The sequence below is a fragment of the Balearica regulorum genome, chromosome 4, assembly GCF_011004875.1.
Source record: "Balearica regulorum gibbericeps isolate bBalReg1 chromosome 4, bBalReg1.pri, whole genome shotgun sequence".
Classification (NCBI taxonomy): Eukaryota; Metazoa; Chordata; class Aves; order Gruiformes; family Gruidae; genus Balearica; species Balearica regulorum.
In genome coordinates, this window is record NC_046187.1 from 25050730 (window position 1) to 25074585 (window position 23856).

General features: G+C 43.5%; 1 protein-coding gene across 1 annotated transcript in view; it reads left to right on the forward strand.

Moving 5' to 3' along the window:
- LOC142601695 (ethanolamine-phosphate phospho-lyase-like) overlaps positions 1-18257 on the forward strand; it is a 100904-nt gene extending 82647 nt beyond the window's left edge. The window contains 14 exon segments of the mRNA XM_075751466.1: positions 3721-3832; positions 5745-5863; positions 6027-6186; positions 7062-7136; positions 8898-8991; positions 9968-10084; positions 11819-11901; positions 12414-12639; positions 13520-13593; positions 13595-13672; positions 14432-14521; positions 14733-14863; positions 15758-15825; positions 16674-18257. Of these exon segments, the coding sequence (XP_075607581.1) occupies positions 3777-3832; positions 5745-5863; positions 6027-6186; positions 7062-7136; positions 8898-8991; positions 9968-10084; positions 11819-11901; positions 12414-12639; positions 13520-13593; positions 13595-13672; positions 14432-14521; positions 14733-14863; positions 15758-15825; positions 16674-16787 (1485 nt within the window). The 5' untranslated portion in view covers positions 3721-3776 and the 3' untranslated portion in view covers positions 16788-18257.
- Positions 18258-23856: the final 5599 nt, after the last annotated feature.

Genomic DNA, 23856 nt, shown 5'->3' on the forward strand with positions numbered 1-23856 from the left:
TATAGTTGTACTCATAGAATCGCAGAATCACGGAATGGTTTGGGTTGGAAGGGACCTTCCCCCTGCCATGGGCAGGGACACCCTCCACTAGACCACATTGCCCAAAGCCCCATCCAACCTGGCCTTGGACACTTTACTCAAGCTGCTTTAGTTTGTTCTGAGATCAAAGGTGGCCACAGCTCCTGTCACATCAACCAAGATGCAGGTTTTTCATGTGCTTACACCAAGACAGAATGGTCAATGAGAAATCAATGTCCCGATTATTATCGTATGTGCAGTTTACAGCTTGACTGAGTTTTCCAAGTGCCCCCACCTAAACGGAGCCGTCACAAGCTTTCACTGGCATCGCCTTTGGCTGCTCCCTCCTGGAGCTAACAAGTACCTGGCAACTTTCTGCAAGCTTTTAGGAGCTCTCTTCTCTTTGATATATTAAGATTGTTGTCAGGTAATTGATTCTGGTTGAGATAAAACTGATAAAAACAAACACAGCAAAAATAAATAAATCTAAAATATCAACTCTCACTATTATATCAATTAGCTTGTGTCAGAAAGATGTGTCCAGAATAAATTTGCCATTTAAAAATCTGGAACTGCAAACACTACTGGTACATTCAGCACTGAAACGATTCTCAGCAAAAATTACTCAGGACCCAGCAAGCATGCAAATGGCTCTGGCAAGCGATGCTGCCACGAAGCTCAATAAGTAATAAAACCTGGCACTTCTCTGCCCTCCCCTCGGCCTATTTGTACCCAATTAGCACACCCTGCGCTCGACTGACTCAGGGGCTTGCGGGACTGATCACCCGCCGCATCAACTCGCAGGCAAGTCCGTGCCCCTTTCAGGGTAACTGCCCAGCAGCTGGCCATCCCTGAGAAGGTGCAGACGGGTAAGGTTTGTCCCTCTTTACCTTTCTGCACTGAAACAGATCTTCAGTGCTGATCATTTTCCACTGACCATCTGTAATGGGTTTGCTTCTCAAGATGCACTAGCATGTTTTTCAGAGGTACAGTAACTCCTTAAGCAGTTAAATAGGAAGGTGAAGGCACCCTTACTTGGAGACTGTGAATAACTCTTAGAAATACTTACTTCTTTTCATCATTACTACAGGGAGCCAGGCTGCTGGTTGCTGGTACCCTGCCAGGACAAAGCGCTTAAACAAGTGTGGAAAAAAATCAGTTGAAGTGTTCAGAAAGCAAACAGAGCAGGATAGAGAAAACACTATGGGTTTAAAAAAAAAAAAAACCAACAAAACCAACAAAAAAACCCCACCCAAAAGCCACAGAAGTATTTTTTTTAAAAAAAAACCCTATTTTAATAATTCTTTATATCATGGAGAAATAGCTGCTAGTACTTGCTCCACAAGTCACAAGGGCAAGTGGAAAGAGCAGGAGAGATCTAAAAAAGCCAAATGGAAAGCCCTGTGTCTCGGGCAGGGTCTCTCTCCACTAGCGGGGGGGGGAGAGACCTCCTCTGCTCTACCCACGCGACTTGGCGGGCTTGTTCCTGCTGATAATATCAAAATAGCGTGCAAGGACCACGAGCCAAGAAGGAGGGATATTTTGTTGATTGTTAAGCCTCTTCCCATGGCTGTGAAGGAACAGAGAAGCAAACCCCCTTCTAACAAGCTGCTTTACCTACCACTCGGAGCTTTCATGAAGTTCAGTATTGCTTCAAGCAATTACTAATCTAGCTGTGAGCAAACTTACTTACTTTTGCTAAACCTGGAACAAAACCACCCTGATGCAAGCAGGGCTGGCTGCCAACGCATGCTTGTAAAGGAATAGAAGCACAGTAGCTCGCACACCCCTTAAACCTGTTTGTGGTCCAGGGTTTCTGTGTGAGCAGGACCAGGCAGGTCGGTATAAACAGCTGAAATTTGTCCATGTCGGCGTTCCCAGCAGCGCGGATGAGGGCTGGGGCTGTGCTCGGCACCGCCAGAGGGCAGGCACCAGCGGGGTGCAGGATGAGCATCGCTCCTGAAATGCCTTCGGACTCACAGGCTGCCATTCACCGCCTGGGCTCTAGCTTTTCTTTACGTTACTGGTACCAAGGGATTGCAATTAGGTCCGCTCTGTAATGTGTACAGCTTGAACTACATCTACCCTATGCTAAATATCATTCCCCAGCTTTCAGAGACATGGGCAAAGCAGAAAAACACCGCAGGCAGCGCTCCTGACAGGCTCTAGCCTGGGCTCCTTTGGGACATTAGCAGCTCTAAATGCCTGTTCTCTTCTTGAGACCCACGAATGAATCTCATCGCTGCCTGCACAACACTGCCCTAGCTGACAGCTTTGACAACTCCCTCGTATCTTTTAAGTCCATGCCTTCTTATGCCTGGACAAGGCACTGAAGACAGGCGGCTGCTCTCTCTGCTGGGATATAGCGGTGTAGCTGCTGGTGCCTCCTACCACTTCTGCTACATGGCTGGCTGGTTGGATGGTTGGTTGGTGAGGCAAGGTTTCCGATGGAGCAGGAATGCAGAAATGTGAAAGCTGTGGAGCTTCAAAATTAACACTGTCTGAAGAAGCTCAGGAAAATGCCTGTAGGAGAAGAAATGCTTGACTAGAGAAGCAGAAAGGTGGCTTACTGGCAGAGATATTAAAAAAATGTAGAAGTCAGGAAGTGTGTTTCTTCTATCTGCAAAATTTTGGATGTTGCTGGATACTGATCTAGAAAAGACAAGTGTCATCAGCGCAGGAAACTGTGGCTTTACATATGCTCTCTGAAAACCCTTCCAAGCATAGTGCTGCAAGCGGCACAGACGACTACAGATGGGGTAGCAGGGACGTGGGTGCAGGGTTTGCTGCTGTCTGCCCACGCAGCTCAAGCAGCAGCCTCCAGGCGAGGAGAGGGAGCATCCGTGGCAGGGAGAAGGTAAAGCTGAGGTGTTCCACCAGCAGCTTGGCTGTTTTGAAATGCAATGCCTCTTGACATGAATTCTGCCCTTCTTCCCCATGAAATCATCCCCTCTTTTTCTTACAGGTTTTGATGGGTTTTATCTTTTATCTTAGGGGTTTTATCAAGGGTAACCATGAAGAAATGCCACATTCAAGCAAATCACTTCTCTATTGGTGCTGTGGTTAGAAAGAGGTCACAGGACCAGTCATACTTAGGTCTTGCCTAGACTGAAAAAGGGTATACCAACACATCAGAGCACAAGGGCGAGAGCCCTTTTCTACTTATGTGTACAGAAACATAGAAAAACATAGCTCTTACTAATTTGCCCCGTTTTACAAGAAATATGGACACTGGCTTCGATGCACGTATAGAAGTATATTTCTCAGCCTACACTTACGAACAGGTTCTGGGAGATAAGGAGCTGTGAAGGTCCTTGAATTATGACTCTAATTTTGACTAAATCAACCGCTGGGTGCCCCCACTCGAGGGTATCCGTAGCAGAAGTGCTTTGACCACCAGAATGACCGCGGAGCCACCGCAGGCACGGCACTCGCCGGTCGGAGCAGGGTGGCCGCCCGGCTCTCCCGCCCTCCCTCCGCAGCAAGTCGCTTGTTTTGCAAGTTTGTGCCGGTTTTGCATCGCTAGAAAAACTCGAAGGCGCGGGGGCAACCCGCGGCTGAGCCTTAGCTAAATAGTAAACACGAGTCGCCCAAAAGGAAAACCCGGGGAGGGGGGGCACAGCCGGGCCGCCCCGCCGGGGCAGGCGGGAGGGAGGCAGGCAGGGAGGAGGGGTTTGGCGGCGGCCGGCTCCGGCATAAGAGGGGGAGCCCCGAGCCGAGCCGAGCCGTGTCGAGCCGCGCCGTGCCGTCCCGTCGGGATGGAGGAGCGCTACAGCAAGGCGGAGACCCTCGCCCTGCGCAGGAAACACATCGGGTAGGGGCGGCGGCGGGACTGGGACTGGGACCGGGAGCGGGGCAGGGAGCAGGGCAGGAGAGGAGGAGGAAGAGGAGGAGGAGGAGGAGGAAGGTCTCCGACCGGCTGCACCGGCCCCCCCCCCCCGGTGGTGATAGCACCCGGCCGGACCCGCTGGGCGCTGCCCGGGGGCTCCCAGCTCTGGGCAGCCCCCCCGGCCCCGCGGCCTTAAGCCCCTGCGGGGCACCGGGCAGAGCCCCGGCCGGCAGAAGGTCCCCGCGGCCAGGGACTGCGGGGAAGGACAAGACCCGTCAGCCCTTCAGCTGGCCAAAGCTTTGGGCCCCTTCTGATTCCCTCGGCGGCGGGGGGATGCAGTCAGTAACACTCAGCACATCCAACGGCACTGCGCTTTTTTTAGCAGATGGAAGCAACCAGAATGTGGTACCCAGGTGTATGTCTCAAATGCGGCTATGCGGGGCGGGTTTTTGTGAATAAACTGACTGCTCCTGAAAAACAGATGTCTCCGTTAAAATGAAGCTGAGGCGATTTCTTAAGTTGAGTCTAACTGAGGGAAATGCAGGAAGGCTGCCGGGAGCTGTGACCTGAGCAATAGTCCTGCCCGTGCACCTATCTGATCCCACTGTATTGCAATAGTAGTTCCTCCAGAACATGCAGCTTTAATTCTTTCTTCAGTAGGTCTCGCCAAGTGAAAAAAAAGTGCAGATTGTTAAAACCAGTGCTGGCTATTTGCTGATTGCATCCTAAATGTGTGGCGTATATAGAAAGCTCACTAAAGATTCATAGAATTCATGGCCTTATAAAACGTGCACATCAACCTCTCTTTAGGGGCCAGCTCAATGTTAAGGGACTCTTGCCTGTGCAAGGATTATAGGATTGGGCTGCCCTGGGCAAACAAACAAACAAACAAACAAACTTTCACAGAATGGACTGACATGTTACAGAAGAAAAAATTGTAGTCAAGAAATGACCAATGATGATGTGCACTGCTTTTGAAGTGTACCAGATGAATAGCCGAAGATGTCAGAAAAGATCTATGCAACAGCACTAGAAACTAAGAAAGAAAGTAAATGGCTTCACCTTCTAGGAGTCACATTTAGGCTTTACAAGTTCATAATCTCAACATACCCAACAATAACTCTCTGAGTTACCTGGAAACAACTGTGTTTATCCAAGTCCATATAAACATTACTAAAAGTTCAGAAGACTTTCCTTCTGCTCAGTAATATCATTCAACCTAATTACATAGCTGGCATGTTCTCCAAGGGGGGGGGGGGGGGGGGGGAAGAAAGAGCATTTAAAGAGTACCTCGGATAATTTTACAAGGAGCCTGAGTTTCACTGGAAGCCATTGCAATTCAGGTGCTTATAAAAAGCTGCTTTTAAAGATTTTATCCAAAGCAATCGAGATGAGATAGTGAGATTTTTAGGACTTGCTCAGCACCTCTGAAAATAAAGCATGCAAGGCATTAGTGTTTTGTTCTTGAATGTGACCTCTATACAGTACAGTCATCCATTGCGTAATGAATTTTTGGCTATAGTATAAAACAATGCTTAACAACTTAGTTTTATTCCCAGCGAGTTAATTGGCGATACATGTTCGTAAGGCATGTAAACAAACAGAGCTACAGCCTGGAGACGCAGCAGGACATATAAGGACCTGGAACAACTTGCAGTCACTGTGCTCCTGTGGAACCACTTGCAGACAGAGTCATACTTTGAAAACGCCCTTATTTAAGATCTATTTCTGCTCCTGCTCAGCCTGGGGAGGTGCGTGGGGGCTGTTTTTAATTTCAGCGAGAGCCCCGCTTGACCACTCACAAACTCTTTGCAGGGGGAGGCAGTTGTCTCCAGAGCTGCACAAGATCAACCCCCTCAAAACGAAAATGATGTTAAAATTATTTTTTCTTTTTTAGGCCTTCCTGCAAAGTTTTCTTTGCCAAGGACCCTCTGAAGATAGTGCGTGCTCAGGGCCAATATATGTTTGATGAGAAAGGAGAAAAATACTTAGACTGTATCAACAACGTTGCACATGGTAAGCAGTTTACCTTGTAAGACTTGCTTCTATTCCTTCCTTTCTGCTAGGCATCAGAGCACACTTCTTCCAGGTGATGATGGTCACAGTGCTTCTCTGAATCTCCTTGTCTGTTTCAATAACTGACTGCTTGTTAGTAATAACTAGTTATTTACTTCTTTAGTTGGCCACAGTCATCCGTATGTGATAAAGGCTGCAACGAAACAGATGGAACTGCTCAATACAAATTCCCGGTTCCTGCATGACAACCTTGTTCAGTATGCGCAGCGTCTTACAGCCACCCTGCCCGAGAAACTCTCTGTTTGCTATTTTGTTAACTCTGGGTATGTCTGAATTTTTTTTTTTTCTGTTATGACTATTTTGCTCTGTTTGAGACTTAGAACAACATGGTCTAAATCGTACTAAGTAGGACTAAGTAGGACTTGGTGATAGGCAGCAAAAATATTTCCAGTACCGATCAAAGGACCCTTCCTATTTGCAGCTGTCGTATTTAGTGTGAGGGCTCAATGCAAGAGAGCCAAAATATGAAATGGTCTGCTGAGTGCTATGCAAAAAAAGAGAGGAAAAGCAAGAAAAGCAAATTATACTGCAAACTAGTGAATGTTATGTACAGATTGGTGAATGCTGTGTAAATTGACATATGACTTTGGAAACAAGTAGTCTTCTTTAGGAGGTCTGTTTAGTGTGTGATCACTTCTGTTGCCAGAAGAGATACCCTCCAGGGACTTGTGAGCAGAGGGGCTGCCACGGGTCGGGCTGGAAGTTTGAGTCTGTGTCCGGGGGGGGCAGGTTTGTGTCCTCTGCTGCCTGATGGTACAAGCACTGGGGAGGATGGAGCCGTCGTGGAGGGTGGGAGACGGGGCTGGTGTGCTGTTGCTTTTTGAGGGTTTGCGGCTGCATTGCACTCTCAGCTGCAAAGCGTTCTCATTTGTACCAAGAGGAGGTAAATGTCTAACAGCAAACTGGGAGGGAAAGAAAGCTTCTCTTTGTATAAACAGCAAACAAAGAGCTGTCTTGTCTTTGCCCTCTTACATGGCATTTACATTCTCAACCTTAACATTGTGATATGTGTAGTAACAGAGCCTTCTGTGTTGATTTATTATATTCATTAGTCCCGTGCCTCCTCTTCCATGTCAGAATACCATTTTAATTGGAAGTGCTTCCTCACTATTTTGTGGCTGTATCTGTTATTATGCAGGTCTGAAGCCAATGATCTTGCTTTACGACTGGCTCGACAGTACCATGGGCACCAAGATGTGATCACCCTTGAAAAGTAAGTACATAGAGTAGCTTATGTGAGTGCAGCCAGCAACTTCTGCCATTACTTCAGCAGCAGCTTTGCAGCAACCCCCTGCTGTTTGTACTCCACTGCCTGCTGAAAGAAAAGCTTTGTTGCTTTCATACTAGAACAGGTCAGGAAATCCCTTTTCTGCATTTGGATAAAGACAAGTTTTGAAGATCTCTGAAAAACAAGCTTGCCAGGCACCCCAGAAGGTCAATCACCTGTTACAGGGCATTCCCACAGAGACTCCCAAAACAATTCAGGCTAGAAACTTGCATGTTGGTTTTCAACATCAGTGAGTGGTCTGGCCACTGGGCTGCTCTGGAAAAGGGCTTTCTGTTGTCACGCTCTGCTGGACACATGTCTTTTTGTACAAATAAATATTCAGTGGTCAGTAAGAAAGATCCTATAGCTCTGCAACGGTGCTGCACCAATGCTCAACTGTCCTCCAGTGAACACAAATATGGACACAAAACCAAGCAGCTCCAAAATCAGGAGGCACTGACGCCATCAGCTCTGGCAAAGATGGCCGACCACAGCTCTGGGTTTCCCTATCCTTGCTGCAGCTGTAGGGTTGGTTATGCTGCTGTAGGGTGATGTCTTCTTCTTGGGTTATAATTAGAAAGTCCATCCAAAGCAACTGAAGAGCACGTGTCTCTATTTGAATGGCACAAAGCTTGTTTGACTCAGCCATGCTCAGATCCCTGTTGACCCTCCTTGAGTTGCACGCCCAAGATTTGGAGCCACTGAGAGTAGCTTCTGTCAGGAGAGGCTGAGGATGGAGCTGGTGCTGTCACCGTTTCACTGCAATGTCTTGTCTACCTGAACACCACAGGGTATTTCTTTGCCCAGGTCCCAAGGCTCTGTAGGCTTTTGCCATAGCTACCACCCCAGTCGGGGTGGGCTTTCTGTCCTTTCTTTGTGTCCGTTGGCAGATGTTGACTGGCTAGTAGAAAGGTGTAAAGAAGGCAGAGGAGTTCAAAACCATCATCACTACCCTACGTGTGTGGTGTTACGAGATTGTGACATGTCTTTGATGTGGTTTGAGATTCCCTTCACATGAAGTTTATGGCTGAATGAAAGTCTATTCCCTGAATGAAGCTGCCACATGTTTTAGGCTCAAAAGGCTCTGTTTCCTAATTTCTAAATCAAACTGGCCTCAGTAGTAAGCAGTTTTAGCACATACTGCAATATAAAGATTTTATATTCAAACAATAGTCATCCTTATCCTGAAAGTGGCTTCTGCCAAACAGTAGGGCCTTCAGGGCAGGTAGCGGTGTGCTGCTGCTGCAGAAGACCCCCACCTTCTGATGCAATGCATGGTTTTGAGACTCTTTGCAATGGTGTTGGGGTCTAGCTTGCAAAACTTGGGTTGGCCAGAGTAGGTCCCAGATGTTGGAAATGAAGGAGGTGGACCCAGCCTTCAACTGCCAGGTAAGGCTGCTAGGGCAGCCACCTTAGAGGTGATGCGGTCCAGGGGACATCATCTTGGTCTGTCCCCATGCTGGCACTTGATTTCATCCAGGAAAAAAACCCTCCTGGTTCCAGTCCTGCTAATGAATTAAAGTCAACAGCGATTTCGTATTGCCTTTGAGAGAAAGACTGAGTAAATTAAATCAAGACCCTTTCACAAACAGTGCTACTGTGTTGCAGATACAGTTGCTTATTATGGATTATTTATGGGCACAGTTGTAAATTTAGCTTTTTTATACATTTGGTGAAAAGTGACTTCGATATTTAACACTCATGCAGTGCTTACCATGGCCATGTTACATCTCTGATTGACATCAGTCCCTATAAATTTAATCAGCTGGGAAAGGACAGCAAGAAGGAGTTTGTGCATGTGGTAAGTGTGGTTTTTTTGCTTTTTTGTCATTTTTACGCCTGTTAGGCAGCATATTGAATTACACTTCTGGTGTAAATATACTTTCATTCTGTTTTGCTGATGCTAGAGTACATACACTTGGCTGTTTGTCAGTGGATTAAATATAGCAAAATTGTTCACTTTTGGATTTCTAAGAGGGTATTCAGCCGTGAGGCTGATTTCCTAGTGCTACAAGTTCCCTGAGTCACTGCACTGTATTGTTACACAGTTTGAAAAAAAATAGCCAATATCTGTTGTGTTGTTTTGGCTAATGATATGCAGGACTTTTGAGTCTGCTTCCAAAAACTGGAAAAGGCAGACGCCACGAGTTCACACAGATCTCGGTATAGACCTCATGGGTGTCCAACTGAGCAGGATACTGTTTGATTTTCAGCCTGAACTTGTATATCTTACAAAAGTCATTCTCAGCCCAAAGAGCACATCAAGCAGGTCTTTCCACTCTAGACCTCCTTGTGTTAACCACGCTGCCAAAGTAGTATCCACCTTTTTATACCACTCCCTTTCTTTTATTTACTGAACCTCTCCCAACACTGTTTGTTGAGGCTTGAAGGTCATAGAGATTCGTACTGTGACCAGGATGCTGGAAGGGAAGTGACAGACTGGAAAATCCCATTGTCCAGTTGCTGAAATGGATCTTTCTGCAAGAATCTGAAATAAGATGATAGATGAGGACTCAGTATTGTGTCTTGGGGGAGAAGAGGGATGGTCTTGAAAGGTGGCTGAGGTAGATGATGGCTCTTTCAACAGTTGTGTCCAGTAATGTTGAAGACATCACAAGGCTGGATTGAGTTTAAGCTCCTGTAAGCATTTTTGCAATTCAGGCTGTACTAATTCCTGTTACCTATTTGTGTGGAAAGACAAAAATGCAGAGCAATAGAAAAGTAAATGTTTCATAGAAGAATGGGCTTTAAAAAAAATAATAAATTGGTCTTTTCAGGCTCCTTCTCCAGATATCTACAGAGGGAAATATAGGGAAGACCACCCAGATCCAGCAAGTGCTTATGCTGAAGAGGTGAAAAAGATTATTGAAGAAACACAGAAGAATGGACGCAAGGTGTGTGTTTTGCGCTCTGGAAATCCTGAGGCTTCATCTATTAAGTATGGCATGGAGGCATGAAACAGACAACTAAGGACGTGTTTCTTTACTCAGTTTCTCTTGCTTCCCCCTCCCCTTCATTTTTCTATGGTGGATTCTGTGTCCAAAATGGGCCATTTTTCTACCTGATGCTCTTACCATAATTTTTCTAGGCATCAATGAAAGGATCAATAATACAGTTGTAAATAAGCAGATACAACCAAAGCAGTTTAATTTCCTATTTTATGCATTGAATCAGTAGGTGGTAAATATCTTAGGGCAAGCTTTGAGGTCAGCTGAGAAACTACATCACAAATTCTAGCAAGGATATATAAAAGTCTCCAGAACATGGAGAAAATATGCTAGATAAAATCTTGATACTACATTTCTGAGTCTAGTAGCTTATGATAACTTTGGTGTCATCTAAAAAAAGGTGAACCTTTCAATCACATACAGTATGACCTTGATAAAAACAGACAATTTCTGAACAGGTTTGCCTAAAATGTGTGTTAATGTTTTGTATGATGGCATTAGTGTTTTGAGACATGTAGGGCTTGATCCAAAGCCCACTGAAGTCACAGAAGACTTCAGTGGAGACTGGAACAACATGTTCACTTCTAGTCCAATGGACTTACATCACTCTTCTTTTAGTTTCTTCATCAGCTTTTTTTATTCTCTACTAACGGATAGTTTTGTTTTTTTCTTCCCTTGTTTCCTTTCTTTTGCATATTTCTTAGGTTTTGGTGACATAGACCTGTGGCAGGACAAGTTGTGCTAAAGGCTAAGCCTCACATGCTATGGGAAGCTTCGTACTCTTTGGCCGTAGCGTGCCTCTTCAAATATAGTGTACGGTTCTTTACACGTTACTGCTCGGCCTTGTTTCCAGGAAGACTGCGCCAGCCCAGAGAGACCTCTTGATGCTCAGGGAGGGGTTCACAAGTGGTGTGGGGATGCAATCCCTTAAATAGCAGACTTATGCTGAGACTTTGGGGTAATATCGTATCTCTGCTGCATAGACCTCTGCTGTTGACGAGAAACCAGTTTTGATGTTCCAGTGTATCTGACCCACTGCTCTTACCCTTCCTGACTTGAAATAACTTTCTTTTTCATTCCTAGCAACTGGAATTATTTCATCTGTAGAATTTTTCTCCTCTTTTGTCAAGTGCCTCATGCTGACATTTTACTTGTGTAGTTATTTGCATTAGGCAGGGGTGCCCAAAGCGTAGCCTCAGGTCATCTTACAGTTCAGCTTCTACCCACCTCTACCTGGTGTACAGGACTGAACAAAAAACATGTACCCATTACTGGAGAGCCTTGGCATCAAGCAAGTTTCATTAACCTCTTGGGGAAAATGGCAAACCTGTAAATTGAAATTTGTAAATAAATTTACAGAGCTCCAAGGAGCCTGATTCAATGTCCACCAACACGGGTAAGTGTCTTCCACTTCAGCAGCTGTAGGAATAGGGCTTAACGGAGGTCCTTGTATTCCCATCAGGTTGCAAAGGTGGCCCTGGCTACTGCAAATTTGGGCACCCCAGATTACAAAATGAATAAATTCTTTAGCCATAGCTGTTCTCAAGAGCCCTCAGTTGTCCAACCCATTGCGTGATTAAATTAAGGCACACATTTAAACGTTTATTTCTAGACTGTTAGATCTTTGTGCAAAGGCCAAGCAGATGAACACAGCTCTCACCTGAGTTTGTTTTTTTGTAGATTGCTGCCTTCATAGCCGAATCTATGCAGAGCTGTGGAGGCCAAGTAATTCCACCTGTGGGCTATTTCCAGAAAGTGGCAGAGTACGTACATCACTTCAAAAGGCATAACTGGAAAATTAACCAAAGAATCAGGTTTTTCACTATAGGCTTATCCAATCAATTCAGCTGTTGCCCTCTCTTGTTCTTGGCTATCTGTGGTTCCTTTCTACTTTTTGAAGACTATTTTTTATGGAACGTCAGCTGACTAATAGTTTTTAGCTGGATAATTGTCTTTCCTTTTCTATCTTTAATCCTCAGGCCATAAGTTTGATGGAAGATGAAATTGATCCATTATAGATATAACCCTGCAGTGCCATTACAGTACCCCTATTTTGCATCAAAACATCAGACTTTTTTTTCTTAACATTTAGCAAACTAAAAATTTTATCAGTTGAAATAGCTATAGCTGTGTTTCAGCAGCCACATTCTTTCTTTTTTTCCTAACCTGGTCTCACACTGGAGAATTTCTGTGATACAGACTCCCTTGTCCTAGATTGCTTACCCGAGAGGTGTGCTGCAGCACTGGTCATTCAAGCTATTCTATTTGTTTTCAGGTATGTGCGTGCGGTGGGTGGAGTGTTCATAGCCGATGAGGTCCAGGTTGGCTTTGGCAGAGTTGGGAGGCATTTTTGGGCATTCCAGCTGCAAGGAGAAGACTTTGTGCCTGACATTGTCACCATGGGAAAGCCCATCGGCAATGGCCACCCTATGTCTTGTGTGGTCACAACAAGGGAAATTGCTGAAAGTTTTGGTGCCTCCGGACTGGAGTATTTCAATACAGTAAGTTAGTAGGTGAAGGTTTGCCTTTGTTTCTTTTGGTCTGCATTTAGCAGTTAGAAGTTGGTGAAGTTGTTCAGGTGATTCAGCTAACATCTTCATCCATCACTGCATCACATTACTAAGAGCTCGAGTCAACCACAGCTGAGTATCTAAAAGCAAGTGGAGAAGCTTTGGAATATGCTCTGTACCAAGTGGTTTATCTTAATATGGACCAGCACTAGCTCTCTGGCAAGTCGTGCACGTCAGTTCATATCTGTACAGATAAATTCTTCCTTACTTCTTTCTCTCTCTCTTCCCCCCCCTCTGAAATGCTGACCATGTAAAATTTCATTTTCTAGGATAGGCGGTGTGCTGGTGGGGCTCATGCCCTGGCAGACCTTGCTCTGAAGTTGTCACCTCACAAAACAGTGACCCTTTACCAGGAAACATTTGACCTGCATGCATGCCACAGAGGAGCAGCTTTCTGCTCCTGTGACTGAGCCTTCTTCCCAGCTACCATGAATCCCCCTGCTTTCAATGGACTTTGTACCCTCTGGTTCAAGAAATACCAGATCTGTCACCCACTGCTCTTCACAGGAGCATTTTGCCTGCACATGCACTCAGCAAACCACGAGAGCAGCTTGAACGCTTCAGCTGTGAAATCTTCAAATTTACTGAAACCTGAAGCGGAGGAAGCGGGAGCCTCTCCCTTGGGCCCCTTACACTGCCCAAAGTGTGGGGGACGGTGTTCCACAGTCTGCGGCACAAACCCCCCCCCCCGCCATCTCTTCAAGCTTTCCTCACAACATGCCAAGCAGGAGAGGGCAAGTGAAAACTACATGGATAGACACAGATGAATGTTTCTGACAGGTTTTGTTCTCCTGTTTGTCTTTACCATCAGTTTGGAGGGAATCCAGTGTCTTGTGCTATTGGTTTGGCTGTGCTGGAGGTAATAGAAAAGAAGATCTCCAAGGAATGCTACACGTGTAGGAAATTATCTCCTGGAGTTGCTGACTGAGCAAAAGGAGAAACATCCCTTAGTGGGAGATATCAGGTAGGTGCCTTACAGCAACGTACAGAGAATAAAAGTAGCTGTACTGGAAAAATCTACAAGTTTGGGCTGAGGGGAACACAGAAACATTATGTCATGATTATGCTACACCTCTTTTTTAAAATGGACTATCCAAAACTGATACTGTAAGGCAATATATTTCTTTTTTAAAAGTTGTCCATCCGTCTGCTTAATTAGGTATAAGTGTAGCCACGAGAAAAGCTCTTGGAGAGAACAGGAGAAGGAGCCCTCTGTGTGCAATCACCCAGTCATCAGCACGCTGTTGGGCTGATGGAGACCTCGTTCAAATCTCTGGTCCATTTCATTTGGAGATGTTAGTGTGGGTTTTCCTCATCTCATGTTACTACCATGATAACTGCCTTCAGGTTTTTTGGGGGTATTGGGTTGTGGGGTTTTTTTTAGTTCTTGTTTTTTGTTACTTGTCTTCCACAGCTCCCTGGCTTGGGGCTTGCAGGACAAGAGAGGAAGAAAATTATTCTATCATTCTGAACTGGCTGTGTAGCCTTAATGAGCCAGCTAAATTTATTTATCCAGAAATATCTGCTATCCTACTTGATCGTCTGAAGTAGCCAGTGCCAAGAGACGACCAAAGAGAAAGTCTCCTCTCTTTCCTGCTCCTTTCCTGCTGCACCCCAGGGAAGGGAATTGCAGTTGTTAGAAACAGGTTTTGCATTTGCAGCAGAAGGCTTGGGTTACTGGCACTGGATTTCACTTGTCTGTATTTTTTTTTCTCTATTCCAGGGGTGTTGGATTATTTGTTGGAGTGGATCTGGTAAAAGATCAACAAAAGCGAACACCAGCCACAGCTGAAGCCCTTCATCTTATTTACAAGTAAATGTTTTTTAAAGACTATGTGCAGTGATCAAACCCTCCTAATATTCCCCAGCTGTTAGTCATTAATTGCAGTTTAATTTTTGTGTAGCTTTTGATAACATGGTACTAGAAAAAGAAAAGTTTCAAGATCTAACTCAGCCTGAAGGAGCTGACAGGACACAATATAGTTTTATACCTGTGTCTAACACAGATGTTCCTCTTTGCGCAGGCTGAAAGAGCATCAAATCCTTCTTAGTGCAGATGGACCCCACAGAAATATACTAAAATTCAAACCACCAATGTGTTTCACAATGGAAGATGCAAAACATGTAGTGGAGACAATTGATGCACTTCTCACAGGTATGTATGCTTTAGGGCTCAAAGGAATACGCTGCTTTGTTCGTTTCCAGATGACCCGTCAGAAACACCAGCCACCATAATCTAGGCCATTGCACGCAAGGCAAAGTAATCAATTGTATTTCTTACCACTTGTCGAAACGGCTGTTCTTAATGCCAGTTATTAGAAGTAAGCAAAAAGCCCAATATGTACTTCATCCAAACTTTTAGGCAAAATCCTGCACTTGATCCTTCCTCTCACAGAGTCAGTGTTATTACTCATTTCTGGTCACATATGTTATATGTTAAGGAGTGAACATACTAATTCAGCACAGGTCTGAAAGACACTGCTGAAGCATTGGTGAAACTTTTCATAATGTGCTCTACCTTATTTTTTTTATTTTTTAATTTTTTTTTTAACTGGCGTACTGGAACATGATTGTCTCACTCAAATTTAGCCTGAAGGTTTTCAGGCTCTGTGTATTTTCTACCTGGGGACCAATCCAGGGGAAAATAACGTCAGGTATACTATTAGCGTAAGGACTCTCCAAGTCCATTCTATGTTGAACGCTCCCATCTCCCGAGAGTATAACAACTGGAGTTAGACTAGCATAAACCTGCTGGACAAAGGCAGAATTCAGCTCTGAAAGGTCTATCTGAAGCCCCATGCTACAGTCAAGATGTTAATTTCGTTCTTTTCTCTAAACGCCACCAAGCTACACATTCCTGATACATTAATCACCTTGCCTCAGAAAAATGTTTTAGGAAGTATTCATCATTCTTCAGTTATTCTTCTGTGTGAGAAATGCCCAGAGGAATAGCTGATTAGGTATTTTTTACTTCAGCCAGCTGTTAAATTGACTGTAAGCTTATTACCCCATTTCTTTTTAATGTAATTATTTTATTATGTTTTTTTAGAAATGGAAGAGGCAACTGGAATGAAGATAGAAAATACTGCATCTACAAATGCACAGTGTAAAAGAAAAGTATGTTTTGAATTTTTTTTGAACTCTTATTCACATAGGTGTTTGGCAAAGCAGGCATAAATTACTTTGATAGAGCGTGTCTTCATTTTTGGTGGTGTGAGTGGTTCTGTGCCTTGAAACTGAGCTCAGAACATAACCCGCTACTAGCAACCTGAGAAGATTGTGTTACTGGGGCAAGTCTAAAAAGAGCTGAGTAATACAGACCTACAACAAGAAACACTTCAAAGACAATTCCCTCGCCTTGTCTGCCTTGTGTGCAACAAGACCAACCAGACTTTGGGCCGCACAAAATTGTGAGCTCAGCAGTCAACAATTTTACTAGTTCTAGGTATTGCATGCTACTGATGGATATTTGGCATTCTAAGCAAGCCTTCAGTCCAAGTTTTCAAGGAGTTCCAAGGATTTCATTTCCACCGTAGCTCTTTGAGTATGAATGGTTGACCTGCATCCAGATTAGGACTCCTTAGGTTGCAGCCCCAGCTTTGGATAAATCATATATAATTTCTCACACCCTTAAAAACAGATCACCCACTGCGTTATAGGAAAGCTTGGTGAGTTTTCCAGTGACACTGCAAATGGTGGGAAGGCAATAGCTCAGCTGTCTAGGGATGTAGTAATTAAGGCAGAGACCCTGTGGATAGATACTATCTAGGTTTGGTACTAGATTTGGGGTGCAAGGCTCCTCTTACAGACATCTGTACCCATTCCGTTCAATTTCTTTCAAAGCTAAGAAGTTGTGCCACTAAAAGAGGAGAGTCGGGCAGAGCTGCCTAACGGGAGCCAAGTCCAATGGCATGCCTGTTGGGAGACATGCACGTGCCGTCGCTGACATTTCATTTCTGTTTCAGACAACCGAAGGGAGTTCTCAACCAGAAGGCCATATGAATGGAGCTGCCTGCAGACAAGAAAATGGGCTTTATTCTAAAAAACGCTCAGTGCCAAGTAAAAGAATAAGAACATGAAGAGGGAAAGTTTCCTCATTCAGTTTGAATTTATGTCTGGCTTGCTTTTTGAGATGAAGAGTGCAATAGTCCGAATCCTAGGATCTGTTTGAAGCCTAGTCCTACCTTCCATAAACTGGCTGAATTCCTATTAGCTTCAGTAGGAGTTTAAAATACCTTTTCAGATACATGAGAACTGCACCATGTGGCTTGAAATCTAGATGTGACAGAACGGACAAGTGATACACAAATACCTTGGTGCTGATGGCAGGCTTGACATAGGTACACAAACTCAGTGAAATCTCTGGATTTACCCTTATTACACAGAACGTGAATTGCTTAACCACCATATAAGCAAATGCCAATCCTATTAAGTTTAAAATTATATGTTTAACATGCTGTTTTTACAATATTTTAAATTTCAATATGTAATATTGAGATGTTAATTGCTTCCCATGTTTTAATGGCTGAATTCACAAAACAATGCTTGAGAGAGAAATCATTATTATCTTCTAGTGTAACTTAGGTCCTATGGACCATATTCCCAGCTGATATAAATTGGTGTAGCTTTGTTAATGTCAGCAACACTCTACCAAGAGTCTACCACTGTGTGTGTAGAGACACAATGTTTATGCACGGCATTCTCACTTTATGTTCAAAGAAGATGAAGAATCTGGATCCTAATTTTGTATGGATAAAGCAACTTTTATAGATAACTATTTATATAGAGTAAGATTTTATGATTTTTTTTTCAAAAGTTTATGTTTTGAACCCTCTGAGTCCAAAAAATATGCAAGTAGAGTATATATCATTTCAGACACACTGATTGATTGACTTTAACCTGAGGGTCTCTCAAAATGAGGTTCCCAGGCATAGCCCAGCTTGCATTCCCGTGGATTTTAGTTGTTTTGACAGTTGTGGTTGTTATTGCCTGATCCTGTTGTAGCAGTGCTGTTACTTTTTGTCAGTGGCGATGAAGAGTCGCATACCAGTTGCATGGGATCCTGGCACATAAATGGCTATGCTAACATTTGATAGATTACTAAAAGGAGAGGACCACTGCATAAAACATGCACGCAACCACTTTGCAGCCACTGCCTATCTGTACTGTAGATACTTTAGACTGACTTGCCTCCTTGTCAGTGTTGAATTTCAACAAGAGCACACAAGCCCTGCTTCTCTTTTCTAAAAGACACGCACAACTCCATGCTATGGAACACACTGGGGGCTTTACAAATGGTTTGTACTTCAGAAAAAAAAAAAGACAAAATGTATTTCCTCTTCAATTTTAATATCCTAAGTTCTGCTGGTTTGTAATTGCTGCTAATGACCCTACTGATACGACTTAAAATTGAGCACCTTATCTAATTTCATGTTTTCCACAATTTGCTATATTAATATTGATGTTTCTGGTGTAACATCTTCCAACATCCTCAAGCTGGCTTCTTTTCTGTTTCATGATCCTTGAATAAATTCTTCCGTAAAAACAAATCTCTTATTTGTAATTATGATGTCCTCCACAAAGAGGTCTTTTGGTTTGGTTTTTTTTGTTGTTGTTTAATTTTATTCTTCCATAACATCTCTTTGATGAGCAAAGTAACTTCAGTTTTGGCTGCGGGTTGTCTCCACGCCGAAGCAGAACTGGCTAGGCTGCATTTCCCTGAGCCTCTACATAGAATCATGGAATGGAATGGCTTGGATTGGAAGGGACCTTAAAGATCATCTCGTTCCAACCTCCCCCTGCCATAGGCAGGGACACCCTCCACTAGACCAGGTTGCCAAAAGCCCCATCCAACCTGGCCTTGAAGGCCCTCAGCTGTTGTCAGCTCTTACCCTCCGAGTCAGATGTTACCTCAGCGGGTGCTAACCCTGCACCAGGAAGGATGCCACAGGCCTTTTCCAATGTGAAACTTCACAAAGACCTAAGTCAACCTAATCTGGTACGTGTCCAAAGGCACGGTTTAGGTCACTCCCTGTGTGGACTGGGGCTACTCACATTACGTGTTGTCCACCGCGTGCAGCACCAGCAGCAGGTGCTTCCCAGCAAGCAAATGCTTGTATGCTTTATTAGAAAGGTTAAGCTCAAAGGCATACAGCCCACCAGTCTATACTATGGCATTACCTGTTACAGCAGGTCATTAAGATTTAATTTTCAAAAGCATGTCAAAGAACTAGGAAAAAGAAAATAATCCAATCAGCCTAAATCACCTCAGGGGAGGTGAAGATTACAGCTTCACAAAACCAAGATGTCTGTGCCTCTACCTCTACTCTACCTGCGTCTTGCTTCTGCACGTGCTTGAAATACATGGTACAACCATTGCTCCAGTTTAGTGTTGGTTTTTCACCCAGTTTCTGCTTCACGAGTCAGCAAGCTCTCTACCTATTGGTTCTGCTCATTATGCAAGGTGTGAGTTACCAACAACAAGTGTGTCTTCTGTTTTCTTTAACCAAGAGAGGTATCACTTCTATGATACACACTGAAGAAAACCACTATCGTTTCAATGAAGGAACCAATCCAACAGTTACCAGGAGATGAGATGGACCTACTAGAATTACTGTATCATTGCTAATGTTCCCGCAGTATCTCAGAGTTCACCTGCAAGATTATGCACAATCCCTACTGTGAAGGGCTTACTAATTAGAAGAGACTGATTAAAGGATGAGAGAGCAGAAGCAGAAATAATTAAGGCCAAACACAGAGAGAGTGGTTCCAGTCAGCTGAACTGATCAGATATATTCCCTCCACTGAACAGGCAAGGCTTTTTTCCCCCTTTCCAACTCTGTTTCCCTTTTTCTTCTTTCTACCTCTCCTGTCCTGGCTGTGCAATTCCTGGTTTTAGCCATAGGATTCAAGCTCCACCTTAGCCTTTACATTCATCAGACACCTCTGCAAGCCAGTTCAACTCACTAACCTTGCAGAAAACAATAAGACCACATTTTCCCCCATCAGTTTTCTGCAAGGCTAATGAACAGGCTCATGGAGGAGGTCTGAGCCTGCACAGGACATGCAGCAGGAGGAAGAGACAGTGGGGTGAGGGAAAGGCAGGACTCCATCCCAAGTGGGCATCACATGCTGGAGTTTTAGTTACTTTTATCTTCACTCTAGATCATCATCCTACTGGAAGCTGAATCAAGGTAATTTTATTGCATTCTCATAGTTTACCACTGTTTCAGTCACTTCTATACTGCACATTTAAGACTTTTAAGACTGGTTAGAACAAGGGAAAAAGAAATGATGGTGCTGGCTGCAAATACAGATGAAATTGTGACACTGGGAGAGTCCGAACCCACTGCCAGTTAATTACCCTACATAAAAGCAAACAGCACTGAACCTGTGTGGCGTTGGAAAGCTGTGCCTTAGACAGCACTGTTCTGGGGACAAGAATCAGGATCACAAGTTTCCATGTCACCACACCACCACTGAACTGCCAGGGAAACAGAGCATGCTGCATGTCCACATCTGGGGGATGAAAAAAAACACCTCAGCCTTAGCACTATTAAACATTGCAGTGGGAATACACTGAGTAGAACAATTATGCAAGAGTGTTATATTTTGTCTGTTGGTTTTTAGATGTATGGTTTCTTAGACATACAACACGGTCATATCAGATAATACATTTATAATATTCACAGCTGTTAAGCTTGGTGGCCGTGAAGGAACAGATGGCCCCAACACACCAGAGGGGAAAATTACACACACACACACACACATACACACACACACAAAAGAAGCAAGCTCTGATGATATCTCGTAGGAAAAAAGGGAGATATATGAAGGAGACCAAGGGACAATCCTGAACCACTTATTTTACATGTGTCATTGCAACATACAAGGCATTTCTGTTAAAAAAAAAAAAAAAGCAACATCACAAAGCAGACACAAAATTTCATTTTCACTGTAGTAAAAGTCTGGGTCAAATGCTGACTGGGCCTGGGACACCTTCATCTAAAACCACAGCTTTCAGCACTGACATGCAAAAAATAGAGCCTAGGAAAAGAAGTCAAAAACACCCATCGGAAACATTTCTAAGTGAAGAAGGCTGTTTAAATATCTCTTGCAAAATGGGACACAAGAATTTGTACAGGCATCTCTCGGACAGTAAGTTCCCAGTGCTGCAGATGATACTCTAAGAGCTGAATACACAGAAAGTGTTAAAGAAGCTGCATTCAGTAATATACTAGAGAAGGCAACGTAAGGACCTGGGATATCAATGAAAGAGTATTCATTACATTCTATGGTTATGTACTGTGTATACACATATAAACATATTGTATATAATCTACCTTGTTGTATTTTTTCTCCATTTGATATAATAATTTAGAAAAAACAAGAGACTAATACTTGCAAGCAGAGCAAATTAGCTCATAGCAGCAGCAAAATTTAATTTTCCAGGTTTCTCAGCAATGACTTGAGCGGGTGTTCTGTAGTGTCCCTTTTCAACCTGGACCTGGCCTGTGCTGCTGCCGGCCGAGCCCTGGCAGAAGGATTATGCAAGGGAAGGCAACGCCAAATGACTGTGACAGGATTTCCCTATCTCTGCTGCCCATAGGCATCTGTATTTTCCCACCTGGAACATTTGATTTTGTTGGTGCCTGTGGTTCAGCAGGAAAGCTGAATTAGAAAAGACAAGTTATGTTTTTGCGTTTCCCACTGACTCGTGGTGTGACTGGATTGTGTCATGTCGCCTGTGTAGGCTTCACCTTCCAGAGATGCAGAGTGTCTTACAAAGGCCATGAGAGAGAAGTCTACACGGGATGACTCTTCACATTGATATTTCATAAGAAAACACATTTGGGCCTAAATGAAGACCCTAGATACAAAGCACCAAAAGTTTAAAGCCTTCACTGAGCTTCACAACTCAAGATCAATCTGCACTAAGAAAAACAACCTCCAGTCTCTCCCACCTCTGCTCACAGCCATTCATGTGTGCTAGGATAAACATTGCTCCAATATCACAATAACATACATTTACAACAATATGGAATTAAAAAAAAAAAAATTAAAGGAAGCGGAAGGGGAAGAACATGAAGAAATGTGTTTTGGTGCAGCTCACTGAAGGTTGCTAAAAGTCTTTAATAATTGACAAGGCAGAAAGTCTTGTGGTCGCATGAAAGCCTGGAAAAGGATTCCTGGCTCCAGCTTAGCTATTGACTCATTACACGGCTCAGCGAGTGACTTAACATCTTTATGTCTCTATTTACTTCCACATATAAAAGCAGCTGCAATAACCTTTGTTATGGTTTGTAAAGGTTAATCACCTTATCAGGCACAATCCCGATTATATAGGACTACAAGTCACAAAGTACAGTTAGCTTAATTTACTTACTTGCAGTTACCTCATATAATTCCCTACTTGCCTGTGGTTGTGTCAGGAAATAAAGCCCTATGATGTCCACTACAAAGTCAGAGACTGATTGTGCCAAATATCATGAAGTGATGAAGAGATGCAAGCACAGGACAACAGGGAAGCAAGCAGTCTGGCTAGCATCTCCCAGGAAGCTTTAAAGATCTGTAAATACATTTTCAGCTGGCACAGGGCACTTCTTTCAAGCAAAAAGAAAGCTTTTGATCTCCATTCCTTAGCTTCTTCATTCTAGTCACAAAATAAGGCAGGAAAGGAGTTCATCTGGAAAATGTGCTGCTAACACGCTCCAGTGGCTTGCTCTTGAGAACAAAGATTTCTGTTCACAGTACTTATAATCAGCTCTCAATTAAGTTAGCTTTATTCTACTCTCTATTAGGCAAGACACAGATCATACAAATCATAAATAAATTAGGCTATAAGAATAGACTATATTTTGCACGTTCATCTTTGAAGAACAGCATTATAGTACAGATGACTCCTACAAGTCTCTGTGAGACAGGACCAGATTCCTTTCCAACTTATGCATCGATGCAGAAATAATTATGGCATTTAATGGTGCTTTCTTAACTCACAGCTACATGAGGTCACTGTTACAGGTTAGTGAAACTCCAGTGAAAAAGTGAATTCCAGTGTAAGCTAGATTTGATGTAAGAAAGTTTTTTTTTCTGATATAGATGTGTAAATATAAAAAAAATCTGCAAGTAAGGACTGCATCGTCACTCTTTTGTCTAAAGTGAGTTAAACTACTTCCTGATTCACTGGAAAGGTTGGAGAGTTACCTGCAAGCACTGTATGAAAATATGTCCCCACAAATGCACATGGCTTCATGTGAAGTTCAGACTTTTCCTTCATGCCCCCGTTTACTTATTCTCTGCATCCCCATGAGACCCCTCTTCTCTTTTTACTACACCTCACCTACACTATAAATCTTTCCCCAGTTTGGATTTGAAAGCAGGGGGATGGGGCATGCTGGAAAGCATGCTAAGAGAGCACTTCATATTGCAAGCGTTTCCTCCTCCCATAGTATAGCCAAAGCAGCATGAACATTCAGGTGCTGCTGGGTACCCACCTCCAAATATATTTTCTGTTCACTTTATTCTGTCTTCCAGCATTCATAAAGTTACCAAACCTCTTCTTCCTCCTCGTACCTCAAAGGTTTGCCAGTTACTGACAATTCTGCCTTCTGTATAAACTTGCTATTTCACATTCCAGAAGAACAGTCTAGAAGACCAAATAGCAGCTGTTTATATAGGCATTTCTTCTATAAATAATAAGTGTGCATGTACATTATGCGTATGGGGGATGTGTGTATATATCTCTCTGTATATCTTTTTATATATACACAAACACATACAGAAACATGTACCCAGATGCATTCAAAAGCAATTTATCTGTGAGTCAATCTCTTCGTGTTCAATAAATGTAATATGAAACAGAGGGAATCACCATTTGACATAATTTTGAGATTAACAGGACACATTTTATGAAGGGGGGGTCTTAGGTAGAGACTACTAATTGCAGGTGAACCCTTTGACAATACCTTTGCATACTGCTGTCACAACCAGTGACATTTCCACAGGCAGCAAGGAAAAGGCAGTAAGATATTGGTAGGCCACCGCTGGAAAAGAAAGGAAATACCATCTAAGTACAAATCCCAAAAAATGCAGACCTTTGAAAGTCTGGTTGACAAATTAGACTACATATTAACAAAAACAAACAAAACC